This window comes from Heteronotia binoei, chromosome 15 (genome assembly GCF_032191835.1).
Source record: "Heteronotia binoei isolate CCM8104 ecotype False Entrance Well chromosome 15, APGP_CSIRO_Hbin_v1, whole genome shotgun sequence".
Classification (NCBI taxonomy): Eukaryota; Metazoa; Chordata; class Lepidosauria; order Squamata; family Gekkonidae; genus Heteronotia; species Heteronotia binoei.
In genome coordinates, this window is record NC_083237.1 from 7,821,990 (window position 1) to 7,840,425 (window position 18,436).

General features: G+C 46.6%; 1 protein-coding gene across 1 annotated transcript; it reads right to left on the bottom strand.

The window, feature by feature from the left end:
- Positions 1-216: 216 nt before the first annotated feature.
- Positions 217-10,864, bottom strand: LOC132583721 (zinc finger protein 436-like). Its single transcript, XM_060255359.1, has 6 exons — positions 10,760-10,864; positions 8,590-9,074; positions 8,202-8,316; positions 7,118-7,188; positions 6,786-6,912; positions 217-2,889 (listed from the first exon to the last, which is right to left on the bottom strand). Exons 2-6 carry the CDS (start codon positions 9,001-9,003, stop codon positions 1,712-1,714), a joined length of 1,905 nt encoding a protein of 634 aa, XP_060111342.1. The 5' UTR covers positions 9,004-9,074; positions 10,760-10,864; the 3' UTR covers positions 217-1,711.
- Between the last annotated feature and the right edge of the window lie 7,572 nt (positions 10,865-18,436).

Genomic DNA, 18,436 nt, shown 5'->3' on the forward strand with positions numbered 1-18,436 from the left:
TGGGCATGGCTTCCTCAGCCCCCTCACCCTTTACAGAAGGGTGACCAAATGGGAGCTGCAGGCATGCATGTGTGCCCGACAAGCATTACCCAAAGGCAACTTGCGAGTTTGTGCAAATTAGCTTGGAGACAGAGCGAGAGAAGGGTACCTGGGATCTCCACACCTCTGCAGAAGGGGACCATCCCTATGAGAACTCTCAGAAATAATCAGGCGTTCTTTATGGGAACCTTTGGAAAACGGTTTTTATTGTAATAACAACAAAAAAAACCAGGACAAATCAAGGGTGCACACAGCATACACATACATGAGCTAACTAGGGAAATCAGGGAGGAAAGGGGATAGCATTGTAGGGATGGGTAATATTTACTGGTCTTGAAGAGGTCCATGGAAGCAGCAAGTTGAAGAGGAAACAGACAGCATTTTGAGAAGTGAGAGAGTGGCCCCACATGCAAAAGGGTGGTGAGAAAACACACACACAGCACACACTCTTTACTGGGGAAGCATGGTGACATATTTATAGGGCAAAAGGTATGCTGAGACAAGTTTACTCACTGCTAGAGGACAACACACTGATCATTCAACTGGAGGCAGACATAGGGATGGCAGAATTTTGCAGGCACTACAAGCCCCAGGCAAGAAGGGTAATAGGGAAGGTGAACAGACCTCAGCATTTGCTTGAGTGGCACTTAATGAAGGATAAGTGTATGTATTTATTTATTTAACTTCTATCTGCCCTATCCAATGGTGGGATCAGGGCAGCTAACAACATAAGGGAAGTCCGACTTGGGTGCTGAAGGTATTATTTAATAAATCCTGGGAGAGCTATTGTTCTGAGCCATGCATGTCTCCACGGTGAGGAGGTGAAAGTAGCTTCTCTCCTTCACACTTTGAAACTGCTTTCTCAGGTCACTGCCTGTACAGTTTGGCGCTTTAAATCTTTTCAGTAGTTTGTATGGCCTGTGGTTGTCTTTTAGGTGTGAAATAAGAAAAAAACTCTCTTCACAGGCTAAGCAGTTACATGGCTTCTCCTTGTTTTGGTCTTTGATGGTTTTGAAAGTCATGCTGAATGCATCTCTTTCCACATTCAGAGAATTCAAAAGGTTTCTCCCGTGTGGGTTTTTTTAACATTGCAGAAGATGGTCAAGTTGTGGAAATCTCTTCCCACAGCATTCAAAAGGTTTCTCCCCTGTGTGGAGCATGTGAGCATTCAAAAGGTTTCTCCCCTGTGTGGGTTCTTTGATGCCACTGAAGCTTGCTACTGTGACTGAATCTTTTCCCACACTCTGAGCACTCAAAAGGTTTCCTTCCCTATGTGGGTTCTTTGAGGCTACTGAAGACTGCAATGGTGACTGAATCTCTTCCCACACAATAGGAGCACTCAAAAGGTTTCTTCTCTGTGTGCATTCTTTGATGCTGTTGAAGATTATCATGCAGATTGACTCTCTTTCCACACTCTAAGCACTCAAAAGGTTTCTATCCCTGTGGGTTCTTCGATGCTGGTGAAGACTGTCACACAGACTGAATCTCTTTCCACTCTCTAAGCACTCAAAAGGTTCCTCCCCTGTGTGGGTGCTTTGGTGCTGTTGAAGAGTGCTACTTCGACTGAATCTCTTTCCACACTATGAGCACTCAAAAGATTGCTCCCATGTGGGTTCTTCGATGCTGGTGAAGACTGTCACGCAGACTGAATCACTTTCCACACTGTGAGCATTCAAAAGGTTTCTCCCGTGTGAGTTCTTTGATGTTTCCGAAGATGGCTACTCTGACTGAATCTCTTCCCACACTTTGAGCACTCAAAAGGTTTCTCTCCTGTGTGGGTTCTTTGATGCCGTTGAAGCTTGCTACTCTGACTGAATCTCTTCCCACAGTTTGAGCACTCAAAAGGTTTCTCCCCTGTGTGGGTTCTTTCATGCAGCTGAAGCTTGCTACTCTGACTGAATCTCTTCCCACACTCTGAGCACTCAAAAGGTTTCTTCCCTGTGTGGGTGCTTTGGTGCTGTTGAAGATTGTTACTCCGACTGAATCTCTTCCCACACTCTGAGCACTCAAAAGGTTTCTTCCCTGTGTGGGTGCTTTGGTGCTGTTGAAGATTGTTACTTCGACTGAATCTCTTTCCACACACTGAACATTCAAAAGGTTTCTCCCCTGTGTGGGTTCTTTGATGCCAGTGAAGACTGTCACGCAGACTGAATCTCTTTCCACATTCTGAGCACTCAAAAGGTTTCTCCCCTGTGTGGGTACTCTGATGCTTCTGAAGATTACTACTCTGACTGAATCTCCTCCCGCACTCTGAGCACGCAAAAGGTTTCTCCCCTGTGTGAGTTCTTTGATGCCGTCGAAGAGTGCCACTTCGACTGAATTTCTTCCCACACTCTGAGCATTCAAAACGTTTCTCCCCTGGGTGGGTTCTTTGATGCTGGTGACAATTTTCACTGTGACTGAATCTCTTCTCAGACTCTAAGCATGCAAAGATTGTCTCCCTTGTATGTGTTCTTTGGTGCTGCAGAAGATGGTCACGCCTAATACATTTTTTTCCACATTCCAAGCATTCAAATAATTTCTCTGCTCTGTGGATTTTTTGATGGTTTTCAAGAGTGCCCCTCAAACTGAATTTCTGTCCCTGGAAATGGACATTACCTTGGGTTTGATCCGAAAAGTTCATTCTATGTTTTGAGCACTTGTCCATTTCCTTCCCCATGTGAATGACTTTTTGGAAATCCCTCCCATGGCAAGGAATAGTTTTATTTCTCTTCTTGACTGTTTGCCTGCCTTTCTGCCTCTTTAGCCTGCCTTGATTCCAGAAGCTTCCTTTCAGGTCTTCCTTTTTAACATTCTCTGGTGACTGCTGATGAACTTCCTCCCTTTTCTCATACTTCTGATCATCCTCTGCTGGAATAAAAAGAGTGTTTCTATTAGCGCCTGAGAGGGCAGGTAAAATCAAAAGGCAACTGTGTCGGAAAGGACTGATGGCCCTTTGGCCTCATCCAGTGTGGCTGATCTTAACTAACACCCCCTCCCCCCTCAGACTATCCAGTATTTAAGGATACAACAGCCCTCATGAGCCGTAGCTGAACTCCTCCCTTGATGGAGCTTCTGAGCCTCCAGATCTCAGGCTGCAGAAGACCTCCCTCCCTCCTCAACCCGTGGGCTTTATAATTCTACCAAATTAAGAGCTGATCACAAGTGCAGGAGAAATCCCCAATGGCTGTTTCTTGCCAGTTCCCTTGACATGGATAACCATTCTCAGCTAGATAATTTTGGAAGGAAGTATGCTTTTGGGGATCCTCTTGAGAAACTCTCCAGCCTCTCTGGATGAAAGGCTGTTGTCTGTCTCCATCAAAGTCTGTTTTATAATTCTTGTTCCTTTGGAGTGGCGAGAGACAGAGAGGCCCATAGCCACAAAGGGGCTTCATGGGGCCCTACCCCTGGCTTATGCACAAGGCCATCTAACTTCCATCCACCACCTTTTTTTTTGTGCTTCTGCTGTGCATACCTCATTCTGCTGCCCAGGGCCTTCTATTCTTTTACTTGCTCACGGTCTCAACAGCTGCCACAGCCACACATCACACTGCCTGAGCATTCTCTCTCACCAGCTGCCCTCTCTCCTACTCCTTCCCACCCTGAGCTGAGCCTTCTCTCAGTGCTGCCGCCTCTGTGCCTCATTGCCACCAACAAGGCAGGCTACTGGCAACAATGCCTTCTCCCTCACCCCCGTACCTCACCGCACCCACCATGCCAGACCCTGTCGCTTGAGCCTTGGCATCTGTGGCTGTCCTTGGCAGCTCTCTGTGTCCAAGTCTGGTTGCCTCCAGGATTGTCTTGTGGGCCTGGCCCAGCTGAATCAGAGTTCAGTGGCTCTGTGCATGCTTAGGAAGCCGGAGCTGGTCAAGAGGGCGGGCATCCAGCCAGCTGGCCCTGCCTCTCTTTCCCTTCCTGCTAGACCAGGTGGGGGGGCACTGCTGCTGAGCCTGCATCTGACCTTGGCAACAACAGCCGGTGACAGCAATAAGCTCCCTTCGTGAGAGTCCCTAGATGCTCTCCCCATCCACTGACCACAACACCACGTGGTCTCTCCCAGCTCCACAGGGGCCACCAGAGAAAAGTCACGAGAAGTACTCAGTGGTTCAGCAAATGTAACCAACACAACAAACTGATTTCTGTAGAGCAGATAGCGGAAGGCTTAGAAGTGAAAGAAACAAAAATGGGTGGAAGAGAAGTCTGGGTAAATGTCAGGGTTCAAAAGGCTGACTTTCTATTGGATGATGAGTACCAATCCAAATGGAGGTTGGGGCTGACTGGTTGCCATGGTGTTTCCAATGGAGGACAGGAGATGTGCCACAAGATTGGAGTAGGGCGAATGTTATCCCGCTCTTCAAAAAGGGGAAGGATGACCCAGGGAACTACAAGCCAGTCAGTCTGATCTCTGTCCCAGGGAAGGTACCAGAGCAGATTTTAAAGAGGTCAGTCTGTGAGCATCTGAAGGACAACTAAGTGATATGGGGAAGTCAGCTTGGATTTGTCCCTAACAGGTCCTGCCAGACTGACCTTGTTTCCTTCTTTGATAGAATGATGAGCTTACTGGGTCATGGGAACACAGTCAACATTGCCTATCTGGATTTCAGTGAAGCTTCTGACAGGTTCCCCATATTTCGATGGTTAAACTGGAGGACTGTGGACTGGACTCTAGGATAGTCAGGTGTATAGGGAACTGGCTAGAAAACTACACCCAAAGAGCATCTGTCAATGACATCTCATCTGTTTAGAGTGAAGTATGTACTGGGGTGCCGATAGGGTTGCCAAGTCCAATTAAAGAAAAATCTGGGGACTTTGGGGGTGGAGCCAGGAGACATCGGGGGTGGAGCCAAGAACAAGGATGTGACAAGCATAATTGAACTCCAAGGGAGTTCTTGCCATCACATTTAAAGAGACAGCACACCTTTTAAAATGCCTTTCTTCCATAGGAAATAATTAAGGATAGGGGCACCATATTTTGGGGCTCATAGAATTGGACCCTCTGGTCCAATTGTTTTGAAACTTGGGGGGTATTTTGGGGAGAGGCACTAGATGCTATACTAAAAATTTGGTGCCTCTACCTCAAAAAATAGCCCCCCCAGAGCCCCCAAAACCCACGGATCAATTTCCTATTATTCCCTATGGGAATCGTTCTCCATAGGGAATAATAGAGTGCCTAGTAGACATTTCCCTCCCCCCCACGCTTTCTAAAGGGGGGGAGGGCCTCCAAACTAGGGAATCCCCTGCCCCCTTCCCCCTCCCTCTCACACACACTTACCAGATCTTCCTCCGGACAACTCTACTTCCTGTGAAAACGAAAGCAAAGAAAGGGAGGGGCCGTTCTCAGAAGCCCTTTCTGCTTCCTGCTTCCTGCCCAGCCTTAAAGGGGCAGACATTTTGCAAACGGCTCAGGAGCTCTACAACATGAAGCCTAAAGGTATGTTCTCCCCCCCTCCACCCCCCACCCCCGCTTCCAGAGTTTTGAAGAGCGGGAGATGAGGCTGCGAACCCAGAAGTCTCCCGCCAGAGCGGGAGGTTTGGGAAGCCTAGGTGCCGAAGGGTTTGGTACTTTCCAACATTTTTATAAATGATCTGGATGAGGGGGTGAAGGGACTTCTCGTTAAATTTGCAGACTTCGCATTATGTAAATTCAGAGGAGTTGTGAATACACTGAAAGAAAGAGGCAGAATTCAGTGAGATCTGAACACACTGGAAAGGTGGGCAGATGTGAATGTGACGCAATTCAACAAGGATAGGTACAGAGTTCTACATCTGGGCAGCAAAAACGAGAAGCATGCATATTGGACGGGGGCACACTTCTGGGTAGTCAAGTGTATAAGCAAGATTTTGGGGTACATGTGGGACTGCAAGTGACATATGAGCAGTAAGCGTGATGCAGGCGTGAAAAAAGCTAATGTGGTCTTGGGGTGCATTGGCAGAGGCACAACATCCAAATCACAAGATACACTGCATTGGTTAGGCCACGCCCGGAGTACTATATGCAGTCTGGGAGGCCTCGCTTCAAACAGGATGTGGACAGAACTGAGCAGGTGCAGATGAGCAGGGGCCTAGAGTCCCAACCTTATAAGGAAATCTGAGGGCTTGGGAATGTTCCGTCTGGAGACAGGGAGGCCGAGGGGGGGACACAATTGCTCTCTTTAAGTATTCAAAAGGCTGTCACTGAGAGGAGGGAAGGAAGCAGGACTGGAGCTGTACCCCCCCCGCCACAAGCTCCCTTTATGGAGCTCATTGTACGTGTGCTTTGTGCACGCACGCCACGATGACATCACCAGAAGTGATGTCATCGTGCAGGGTGGCGGGGAACAAGACAGCGACGGGTGGCGCACAAGAGTGCCGCTTTCCCCCTGCACTAAGCTCTTCGGAGAAATCCAAGCAAGAAGACAAATTCTTCTGGAAGGACAGAAACTTGGTCAAGATCAAAGCCCACAATCCAAAGCAGTATAAGGGGGATGAATCCATGCCAGATCTGTCAGGGCAGATGACAGCCATCCCACCCAGGGGGAAGGGTGTGCTGTAAAGGCTGGCAGCAGAGAGTTCAGGATCTGGCCCCTTCCAGAGTCTTTCTGACAGTCTCTTGTCCCCACCTTTGACTCAGGCCAGGACACCCTGTCTGGTTTGGGTGATGGCTACAACCCGGGCCTCAGTTGCTCCGCGGAAGCAGTGGCACAGGCTTGAAAAGGATGTACTACTATTCAATATTTGGATTCGTGCATCATCAATTCACACCTTTGGCACCTAGGAAAGATCCTTACCTAGACAAAGAACCCTCTGATAGTTCTCCTGCATGACTTCCCTGTAGAGAGCTCTTTGGTCCGGATCCAGCAGTTCCCACTCTGCCTCGGTGAAATGTACAGCCACCTCCTCAAAGGAAAAGGGACGCTGAAAGAAAAAGCAGATTCCCTCATCAGAGATCATGCCGGTCAGGGACTTGACACTGGAAGGGAATATTGCAGGAGAATGCCGGACAGAGAGCTTTGTATGGGTAAGGGAAACAGCAAACGCAGCCTTACTCACCAGGCCCCATGCAAAAGCCCCACTGAGAAAGGAGGGGAGACCCCGGTTGTCCCCTGCTGAACTCCCTTACCTGGGTTGGAGATGCAGCAGACATTTCCGCACCTCTGAAAAGACGATGACTCAACTTAATCTCTCCACTGCCTGTTAGTGAGACAAAGGAGGAAGGAAGGGTGTTTGCCTTCTGTTCCTATTCTATTTGCTTGTTTGTTCCCTGCTTCACACATCCCTTTCAAAGGGGTGTGAAACCTCACCCTGTGTACAAACAATGATTTTAAACACTCCTTGCAAAATTGTGGAAGTGGCAGAAGAGAAGGACCAGGTATCCATAAGCCTTGGGTTTTAGAAATGCTGCAAATATATTTCACGCTTCTGTGAGACTTGAAATGTGCCCTTTGAACTCTGGAATGCAAAAGATTGCGGCATCCCTGCTGGATCAGACCAAAAGTCCGTGCATGGTGTTCTCCAGCCAGAAGAGACCTCCCATGAGGCCTGGGCTGGTGGGAGAAAAAGAGGGGGCTGGATATGATGTCTTATGACATGTCACCATCCCATTTGGTCCAAAACTGAGATGTGATTGGAGTACAACCGAAGACTGAATGAGTTTTCAGAGGATCTGTTGTCATGCTAACGCCGCAAGTAGGTTTGCAAGAGGATGGAAATCAGTATGACATCACATCTGTTCCAAGCCCCTCCCAAAAGCTCCTGGGTGTGCCAGTCCACAGCCTGCCATCCCTATTCCAGCATCCTATTTACCACAATGGTTCATCAGATGTCCCTTGACACATGGGCAGAGGAGCCAAATTTTCCCCATTATTAGAAAATGGTATTCAGGGCTCTGCTGCCCCAGAAAGTGGAGGCTCTATTTAGTCAGCAGGTTGAATAGCTCCACCCAGGTTTGTCTACCTTTTCTTTTTTTGAGCCACCTGGAGTTCCTCTTAGGGAAGGGAGGTGAGATATGAACATTTTCGTTAATGTGAGGAATTGCCCTCCATTAATTTATCTAAACTCCTTTGAAAGGCATCACAAGAAACGGACATTGAGTGCCATTAATTCCGTGTGGTGTGAAGAAATATTTAATTTTTTCCTGACTGGAATTCTCCACCCATCACATTCACAGTGTGCCCCAATTGCATCCAGGCACTATGAGACCTTACCACAGGAGAGGGCATCCTGGGCACGCTCCATGGCTTGCGCACTCTGCCCTTGCTCTAAGGAAGCTCCTTCCGCCTCAGGGAATGAATCTTCTGTCTTCACGGATGGTCCCCACATCTGAAACAGCAGTGAGGGAGATAGGTAAGACACAGCATGAGCAGACCAAGCAATGGATTCTGCCTCACTCCCAGACTCTGCAGCCTTCTGTGAACAGACCTGTTGAGTTATCTGGAGGAATAAGACATTCTCTAGTAGAAGAGGCTGGTGAAGGAGGCTGTTATATCTCCCATTTGGATGAGTAACTCTTGGGAGAAGTGTACGTTAGGAAAAATTTAGGATAAGATCAGATATTGCTGCTTAAATTGGATATACCTGGAAAATGCCCCTCACCTGTTCTGCCTGCCTCTTCTCCTCTGCCTGACTCAGGAGAAAACCTTCAGCCAGGGCCACCGCCTGGGAACTGGTCTCCGGCCCACATCCTCGGACCCAGCACTGCATCTCTGGGGGCAGGATGGCCAGGAACTGCTCCAGGATCACCAGGTCCAGGATCTGCTTCTTGGTGTGCCTTTCTGGCTTCAGCCAGTAGCTGCAAAGTCCATGGAGCTGGCTGCAAACCTCCCGGGGCCCATCAGTCATGTGATACTGGAACAGCCGGAAGCGTCGGCAATGCACATCTGAGGTCATGGTGTCCTTAGCCAGGATCTCTGCCGCAGCTCTTTCAACACCACTCCCAGCTTGGAGGAGAAGGGGGCCTTTGCTTGCTGTCTTGCTAGTTCCAGGTCCTTCTGGATTCTGTTCTTCCATCTCCTCCTTCTCTTGGGTCACCTCCAACTGTGAAATGATGCCTTCACTCACTTGCCAGTGAAAAGAGGCTTCTTGTGGGGGGGGGGGGGTAGAGAGGCACAGATAGTAACTTGTCATAAGGAAAACAGAAGAGAAAAGAGATACACCACTGAACATCAGAAACTTTCACATGCTCAGAAGACTCACAAGAATTGCCCTGGTGCATCAGAACAAAACTGTTTGTGGACTGGGAAGATCCGGGCCCTACCTGAGTTACTGCCATTTCATAGGGCCTGCCGGACGGAACTATTCCACTGGGCTTTTAGTTGAGGCAGCGGGCGTCCTATTCCAGCTATTATTCCATCAGTTGGCCTCCCTTGTAGCAACACCATGTCTTACCATGCTTACTGCTTATTACTTATTACCATGCTTATTACTACCATCATTTTACTTTGGGCCAATAATTGCTTATCCTGTATGATATGCCCTTCCTGCCTGTGATGCACTTGATTTATTGTTTTATTGTTCTGACTTGTTTAATTTTAAATGTATTGTTTTAACTTTGAACTGTAGGATTTTATTGTTATTACTGTATGTTGTGATCCGCCCTCAGCCCGTTTACGGGAAAGGGCGGAATATAAGCCTACTAAATAATCTTTGCTGGCATTGCCAAGCTCTCCGCACCTTCACAAAGGTGATTTTCCGCTCTGGGCAGGCCTTGGACACCACCTGGCAGCCCCGGCCCCATATAGGGAATGCATCAGGGTCTCCGGTTGGTTCCAGTGCAGGCAGGAGTTCCCTTTCCCTGTGCACCTTTTTTTGTCAACCCCCCCCCCCCCCAAATGGCCAGTTTCTCTAGAAAAGAAAATGGCCTCGCTGTTGATTTATGAGGCAATGAATAAGGGTACATGTGGTAGTGAGTGCAAATAATATTGATTCCTGCTTGTATAAATATAACTTGATTTTAAAGGGGATTCTGGGAGCCTTGATAGGGGTTAAACTTAGCTTATCAAAGAATTGACTGTCTTTGCACAAAGGATGGTTTGACTCAAGAGTGCAGTGGGACTAAGAACTCCTTTAATACTCATTATGCCTTATATAGAAGTAACCCCGCAGCCTTCCCTGTAGTGGACCTGAAATTTCCCAAAACCCCATTATCAGTCCCTTATTAAGAGCAAGAAGCAGAAAAGTATTAAAGCGTCAGGGGCAGAACTTTGGAGGACTGTGAAAGAGAAGAACTCCGCTTTATTCTGGAAACTGGTTTCTGTGTCACCAGGTAAGCGGCAAAACATTTTTAACAATCCCATTTCCCCTGAGACTTGGGTAACACACTATAAGAGGCTGTACAGTGAAACCGTCACAAGCTCTCGTCGGTGAAATTGACCAGCAGCAGAACATTCGTTTTTGTTTTGTACATTTAACTTTTCTTGCACTGAAAGACACTGATTATTGCCCGCCCCTCCTCCGCAACCTCCAGTTATAAAGCGGAGCAATTCTGGTGCCTAACACGGTTGTCAGCCTCCAGGTAAGACCTGAAGTTCTCCCAGAATTACAACCGACCTGCAGCTGGTAGAAAATGGCCCCATTGGAGAGAGGGAGGACCCCACAGCCCCATCTCAAGTTCCCCTCCCCGTCCCCAAACTTAGCCTTTCCCAGCATGCGCCCTCCACCTCCAATGGCCAGCAATTTGCCTCTCGACCTGGGAGTTGGCAACCTGATCCCAGCCTTCCTCCAAAGTTCCCAGACCTAAAAGCGGATCCCTCCCCCAGCGCCTTACTTCTAAGCAGACTTTCCCGGGATATCTGCCTGCAAGGCTTTCCCCCGCCGTTGCTGTTCTCTTCCCCAACGGAGAAGCAAACCCTTCTGCTCCCACCCACCTCCCAGGCTCAGCCTGTCTAGCAAACGGCTCCCCGACTTTAACCCTTTCGGTGCTGCAGAGAAATGCAAAAACGTCTCCTACCCTCTCCAGGAGGACGAGCTTCGCCCAGGTTGCCTCCAGCCGCGCCTCATGCGGCTCAAATGGGGCCACTCGCACTCTGGCGTAATTTTGCGCGGGATCGCTCTCCCCAGGGATCGCAGGCTATTCAGCCAGCTCCTCATTCACCTACCTAGCAGAAGGCCATCAAGTTCAGTTGCGGGAGGGGGTTAGACATTGTTAGATGAATGAGGATGCTTTTTTTTTTTTTTTAATGGACCGGCGTGGATTTCTAACCTTTTTGAACCAGGATTATTAGCAATAGAATAATTAGCAGACATAGTCACACTCTGACGTGTTACTGTTTTATTGGTTTCCCAGGCTAATGCAACCCAGATCAAAGATTTTCTGGATTTGTTCATTTGACTGTTCTGCTACTGGGTTTTAACTGTACTACTTTGCATTCTAAACCCCAACAGCTATACGTAGCTCTGCTTACTGTACCTCATTCCTTGTCTGAAGAAGTGTGCGTGCGTACGAAAGCTTTCATTCTGAATAAACGTTTGTTGGCCTTAAAGGTGCTACTGGGCCTGATAGCGTGCAAATGACTTTATAAAGGTTGTCATATGCCTTGTCCTGAAGGATGCCAGAATTTTTAGTACACAGGATGGGCAAGCGCTACAGATTTTACACTTGTCGCAACTGGAATCCATATTCTCACCATCATTAAACAATAGCTTTAATTCATCAAAGTTTGAAGCAAAAGAAAACTATTCTGATACTACTTGATCATTGCTGATGGAGACAGTTTAATCTTCAAGGCCCTTCTCTGCAACCGTTTAAAATTTTGCTGGGTCCAAGCAGGATAAATTTTTATTGTAGAAAATGTATACGGTACGGTAACCAGGTCCATTATGTATTTCTTCTAGAAATACATAATGGACCTTGCAGCAAGAACACATAAATGTAAATCTGTTTTACAGATGTGTCGATTATTAACAACAATTTTAACAATCACAGTACTTTTAATAACCTTGGTTACCATGGCTGGTGCATGGGAGTAGGCCGACAAGTAGACAGCTGCCTAGGGCGCCCCCTGGCCTAGGTGCCCCCTCTTCCCACACACAGCGTGTGTGCCCCTTGGAGCTTGCCTTTCCCAATTGAAAGCAGGCCCCATGAAGTAAGTGCAGATGTTACAGACCTGGGAAACGCGAAAGTGGACAGTGCTTGCGCAGTGTGCTCCTTGGAGCCCGGCAGGAATAAATTAACCAATTGTAAAAGCTGAAGAAGAGCCAATGATCGTTTCTAAAAATTGGTTTGTTGAATTTGTATGCTGTCACTCATACTTGCTACTCTACTTTAACAGAGCCATTGGGTGGGAGCTATAGCTCAGTGGTAGAGCAACTTTCTTGTATGCACAAAGTCTTGTCACTAGCACCTCCCGCTAAAAGGATCAAGTTGAAATGGTCATGTAAAGGTCTTGTTCCTGGCACCTCCAGCTAAAAGAATCAAGTAGTATTCTAACAATTTTTATTGCTTAATCTCATAATTTTTTTTAAAAAAATTAAAATGTAAAATAAAAAACTGCAGATTAAAAATGTAAAGTTTCAAGTTTCTTCATTTCTCCTACAATTCTGTTTTTTATATTTGGGGGGTTGGGGGCGCTAGTGGGCAGCTCGCCTAGGGCACCAAAAACCCTAGCACTGGCCCTGTTGGTTACTTATGAAGTGAGTTCTGAAGTGGATTACCTTTGTCTCTTAGTAAAATTCATCTGTCATAGCACTGTGCCAAACAGTTTGCTCCTGTACAGTGGCCTCTTGGTCATTTAAATTTATACATGCTTTAGCCCTGGCAGTATCCCTCAAGGATATGCTCATTTGGGCTATCCTCTTTTGTTTTGGCATTTGACCTTTGGACTTCTGTGCGATCTCATGTCACACCCCGGCAGGGACCAGGGTGGGCTCCCCCCCCCCTGCTGGCTGCCACCACTCTGGTGGAGGTCTGTCTGGGAGGGAGGGCCTAACCCTCATGCCTTCCTTATCAGCAATTTTTTTAATCTGTGACCAGAGACATGAGGACCCAGGAAGTTCAACAACAACAACAGTTTTATTCTTGGTGCTCAAACAAATGTTGTTGATCAGTCGCACAGTCAAGTCCGACTCTGCGACCCCATGGACAAAGTCACGCCAGGCCCTCCTGTCTTCCACCATCCTTGAAGTCTGCTCAAATTCGTGTTTGTTATATCAGTAACACTATCCAGCCATCTCATCTTTTGCCGTCCCCTTCTTTTGCCTTCTGTCTTTCCTAGCATCAGGATCCTCTCCAGGGAGTGCTCCCTTCTCATTTGGTGGCCAAAGTATTTCAGCTTCAGCATCTGACCTCCAGTGAACAGTCTGGGTTGATTTCCCTTAGGACTGACTGATTTGATCTTCTTGCAGTCCAAGGGACTCTCAAGAGTCTTCTCCAGCACCACATCTCAAAAGCATCTATTCTTCTGCACTCGGCCTTCCTTATGGTCCAGCTCTCACAGCCATACATTGCTACTGGGAATACCATAACTTTGACTATATGAACTTTTGTTGGCAGGATGATGTCTCTACTTTTTATTATACTGCCCAGGTTTGCCATAGCTGTCCCCCCAAGGAGCAAACGTCTTTTAATTTCATGGCTACAGTCACCATCTGCAGTGATCTTGGATCCCACAAATGTGAAGTCTCACTGCTTCCATGTCTTCTCCTTCTATTTGCCAAGGTTTGAAGGGGCCAGATGCCATGATCTTAGTTTTTTTGATGTTGAGTTTCAAGCCTACTTTTGTGCTCTCCTCTTTCACCCTCAACAAGAGGTTCTTTAGGTCCTCCTCATTTTCTGCCATTAGAGTAGTGTCATCTGCATATCTGAGGTTGTTGATGTTGGTGTTTTTCCCCGTAATCTTGTGCTTCTTCCAGGCCAGCATTCCGCATGATGTACTCTGCATATAAATCAAATAAGCAGGGTGACAATATACATCCTTGTCGAACTTTTCCTATTCTAAATCAATCAGTTGTTCCATATCCCGTTCTGACAGTTGCTTCTTGACCCTTATACAGGTTTCTCAGGAGACATGTGAGATGGTCTGGTACTCCCATCTCTTTAAGGACTTGCCACAGTTTGTTGCGATCCACACAATCAAAGGCTTTAGCATAGTCAATGAAGCAGAAATAGACGTTTTTCTGATACTCCCGTGCTTTCTCCATAATTCATTGAATGTTGGCAATTTGATCTCTAGTTCCTATCTCTCCGAAATCCAGCCTGAACTTCTGGGTACAAATAGTGGGTACTAAAAAAATAATTTTCGTGTGAAAAGGTGAAAAACAGTACAGGTGATAGAAATCAAATATACAGCCCTAACGCGACTCTCTAGGCATTCCTTACTTCTGTTCAGAAAGGAAAGGTCCCCTGTGCATGCAAGCACCAGTTGTTTCCAACTCTGGGGTGACGTTGCTTTCACGGCAGACTTTTTACAGGGTGGTTTGCCATTGCCTTCCCCAATCTTTTACACTTTCCCCCCAGCAAGCTGGGTACTCATTTTACCGACCTCGGAAGGATGGAAGGCTGAGTCAACCTTGGGCCGGCTGCCTGAACCAGCTTTTGCTGGGATCGAATTCAGGTCATGAGCAGAGAGTTCAGATCACAGTACTGCAGTACTGCTCCTTTGCCACTCTGTGCCATGGGGCTGCTTCTGTTAACACTGTATTAATTCACCCCAGTTCTAGGTGAGGGCAAAAACTCTCTTGCTGAAGCTCCCTCCAGCTCAGCATCCTAGAGAAAACCAGCCTCCCTATCAGGCCTATTTATCCTCTCCTCCCAGGTCCCATCCTCCTCTCGGTCAGTTTCCCTCCAAAACTGCTTCCATCCAAACCGAGGAAGAGAAGGGATCCTGGGAGATGTAGACTCACTAGCCAAATGAGATAGGCTTCCCCAAGCCCTCTAGGCCTCACTAGGCAGGCCTCTCCTTGCCTTCTAGGCCTCAAATCGTGACACCTCATGGAAAACTGTAAACAGAACCCAAAGGAGGAAATATTGTCTTTTGTATGATTAACCTGTAACAACTAATTCAGGGGCACAGGAGATCAATATAGCCAAGAAGAAAAATGCACCGTTTATTAAAAATGAGAATATCAAAAACCATATTGACTAGATGAATTGACTAGGTGAATTTTGAAATGCATGTTTACAGGGATCGTTCCCTAAGAACGCTCAAATAAACCAGGCTGGATAACCAGAAAGGTATTTTATTAAGAACTAAGAGTAAAAACATACATAAATAGCACACGGGGAAAACACACATACTATCTAAGAGGAAAAATAACAGGAAGGAGCAGGGATGCAATGAAAAATATTTGCTGTCTTTGCAATGTCTGCAGTAGCTTAATAAGTTGATTCTGGTTGCACGTCAAGATGCCAGGCTGGGATTCCCAGTTAAGCTTCATTGCGTGGTCGCAATGGTAAAGATCTGAATCAGATTTTTTTCAGAGTTATTTATTATATTCTTAAATATAAAGTACCCTTGAAAAATGATTTTATTTTTATCTTTCAATAAATAGTAATACAACGTAAATTTTAGTTGCATTAAAGTAATAATATTGGAACTTCTATTATATTTTCAAGCTATTAAAAGGTCATTTACATTTTAAACATGTTGTCTAATGTTTAAAGCGGGCCAATTCATCGGGCCCACTTGCTGTTGTACAAGCTGACACAATGGCCACTATTGCATTTGGGGGTGCATTTGAAGCCACAGCCTGGATGTTGAGGGGGAAAGGGATGGGGGATTTGTGCAAGGAAGGTGGAAAGCAGAGCAGCAGAGGGTCACAATGCTTGAAGGGGTGGCTGAGAGAGAGTTGCCAACCTCCCAGTGGGGCCTGCAGTTTGATCTCCCAGAATTATACGTGATCCCCCCGTGAGAAAAAAGGACTACTTGGTCTGAAGGTCTGTTATCCCATAAAGTAGTTTTTCATAGAGAATCATAGAATTGAATGGGACCTCTAGGGTCATCTAGTCCAGCCCCCTGCACAATGCAGGAAACTCACAAACACCTCTCCCTAAATTCACAAGATCTTCAATGCTGTCAGATGGTCATCTAGCCTCTGTTTAACAACCTCCAAGGAAGGAGAACCCACCACCTCCCGAGGAAGCCTGTTCCACTGAGGAATTGCTCTAATGGTCAGGAAATTCTCCCTAATGTTGAGCCGGAAACTCTTCTGATTTAATTTCAACCCATTGGTTCTGGTCCTACCAATTTCACACCATCCTCTATATGACAGCCCTTCAAGTACTTGAAGTACTTGAAGATGGTGATCATATCACCTCTCAGCTGCCTCCTCTCCAGGCTAAACATCCCCAGCTCCTTCATCCTTTCCTCATAGGACTTGGTCTCCAGACCCCTCACCATCTTTGTCTTTGTCGCCCTCCTCTGGACCCGTTCCAGCTTGTCTATATCTTTCTTAACATGCGGTGCTCAAAATTGAACTCAATACTCCAGGTGAAGTCTTACCAGAGCAGAGTAAAGCGACACCATCACATCACATGATCTGGACACTATACTTGTTGATACAGCCCAAAATTGCATTTGCCTTTTTAGCCACCGCATCACACTGTTGACTCAAGTTCAGCGTATGATCCACTAAGACCTCTAGATCCTTTTCGCACATACTAATGCTAAGACAAGTCTCCCCCATCCTATAACTATGCATTGGATTTTTCCTACCTAAATGCAGAACTTTACATTTATCCCCGTTAAAATTCATTTTATTGATTTTAGCCCAGTTTTCCATCCTGTCAAGGTCATCCTGTATCCTGTTTCTGTCTTCTTGTGTTCGCAACCCCTCCCAATTTAGTATCATCTGCAAATTTAATAAGCATTCCCTTTATTCCTTCATCCAAATCATTGATAAAGATGTTGAACAAAACAGGTCCCAGGACAGATCCTTGAGGCACTCCACTTGTCACTCCTCTCCAAGAGGATGAGGAACCATTCACAAGCACTCTTTGGGTGCGATCTGTCAACCAGTTACAGATCCACCTAACGATAACAGGATCCAAACCACATTTTACCAACTTGTCGACAAGGATAGTATGTGGAACTTTATCAAAAGCCTTACTGAAATCAAGATAAACGATGTCTACAGCATTCCCCTAATCCAGCAAGGTAGTCACTTTCTCAAAAAAAGAGATCAGGTTAGTCTGACATGACTTGTTCTTGAGAAAACCATGCTGGCTCTGGATAATCACATCCATGCTTTGTAAATGTTCCAGGACCGACTGTTTGATGATTTGTTCTAAAACTTTTCCAGGTATAGACATCAAGCTGACAGATTGGTAGTTACCCGGATCATCTTTTTTCCCCTTCTTGAAGATGGGGACAACATTCACCCATCTCCAATCTTCCGGCACCTCTCCTGTTCTCCAAGAATTCTCAAAAATAATAGCCAGAGGCTCAGAAATTACATACACAAGCTCTTTTAGAACCCTTGGATGCAATTCATCTGGCCCTGAGGACTTAGTTTTCAACTTGAGGGTGTCAAGATTCAGGGAATGCAAGCATAGTCAGCTGGCAGATTCTGTGTCACATTTCTGTTTTGTCCCAGCTGAAGTTGGTGAAGCTGTGTGAATCTCTTTCCAGACTGAGCGCTCAAGAGGTTTCTCTGGTGTGGATTCTTTGATGACATTGAAGTTTGCTACTGTCACTGAATCTCTTCCCACACTTTGAGCATTCAAAAGGTTTCTCCCCAGTGTGAGTTCTTTGATGCCACTGAAGATTACTACGGTCATTGAATCTCTTCCCACAGTCTGAGCACTCAAAAGGTCTCTCCCCTGTGTGGGTTCTTTGATGTCGCTGAAGGTTGCTACTATGTCTGAATCTCTTCCCACAGTCCAAGCACTCAAAAGGTTTCTCCCCAGTGTGGGTTCTTTGATGCTGCTGAAGTTTGCCACTGGAACGTAATTTCTTTCCACACTCTGAGCACTCAAAAGGTTTCTCCCCTGTGTGGGTTCTTTGATGCTGTCGAAGACTGCTACTGTCACTGAATCTCTTTCCGCACTCTGAGCACTCAAAAGGTTTATCTCCTGTGTGAATTCTTTGATCTCGCTGAAGCTCGCTACTATAGCTGAATCTCTTCCCACAGTCCAAGCACTCAAAAGGTTTTCCCCCTTTGTGGGTTCTTTGATGCAGCTGAAGATTGCTACTGTCACGATATCATCCTGCAGTTCTTCTTCCTCCTCCTTCTCTACTGCTGTTGGGCCTTGCCTGCTGTCTTCCTTGTAGGACGGCTACAGGGAATTTAAAAATTGATGACTTCAGTGGTGCGTTCACAACCATAACTGGTAGTAATAGCTGACTGTGGTCAATTCGGAACACAACAATGAGGGAAGTCAGAGGTCTGTAGGGGGAGGGAAGAAATGCTAAAAATGCAGACATTTCCTGCACCCCCACAGTGAGAGGGAGAAAATAAGTGACCTCTGAGGCTGGGAAATGCACATAGAACCACCACTGCCGCCTCT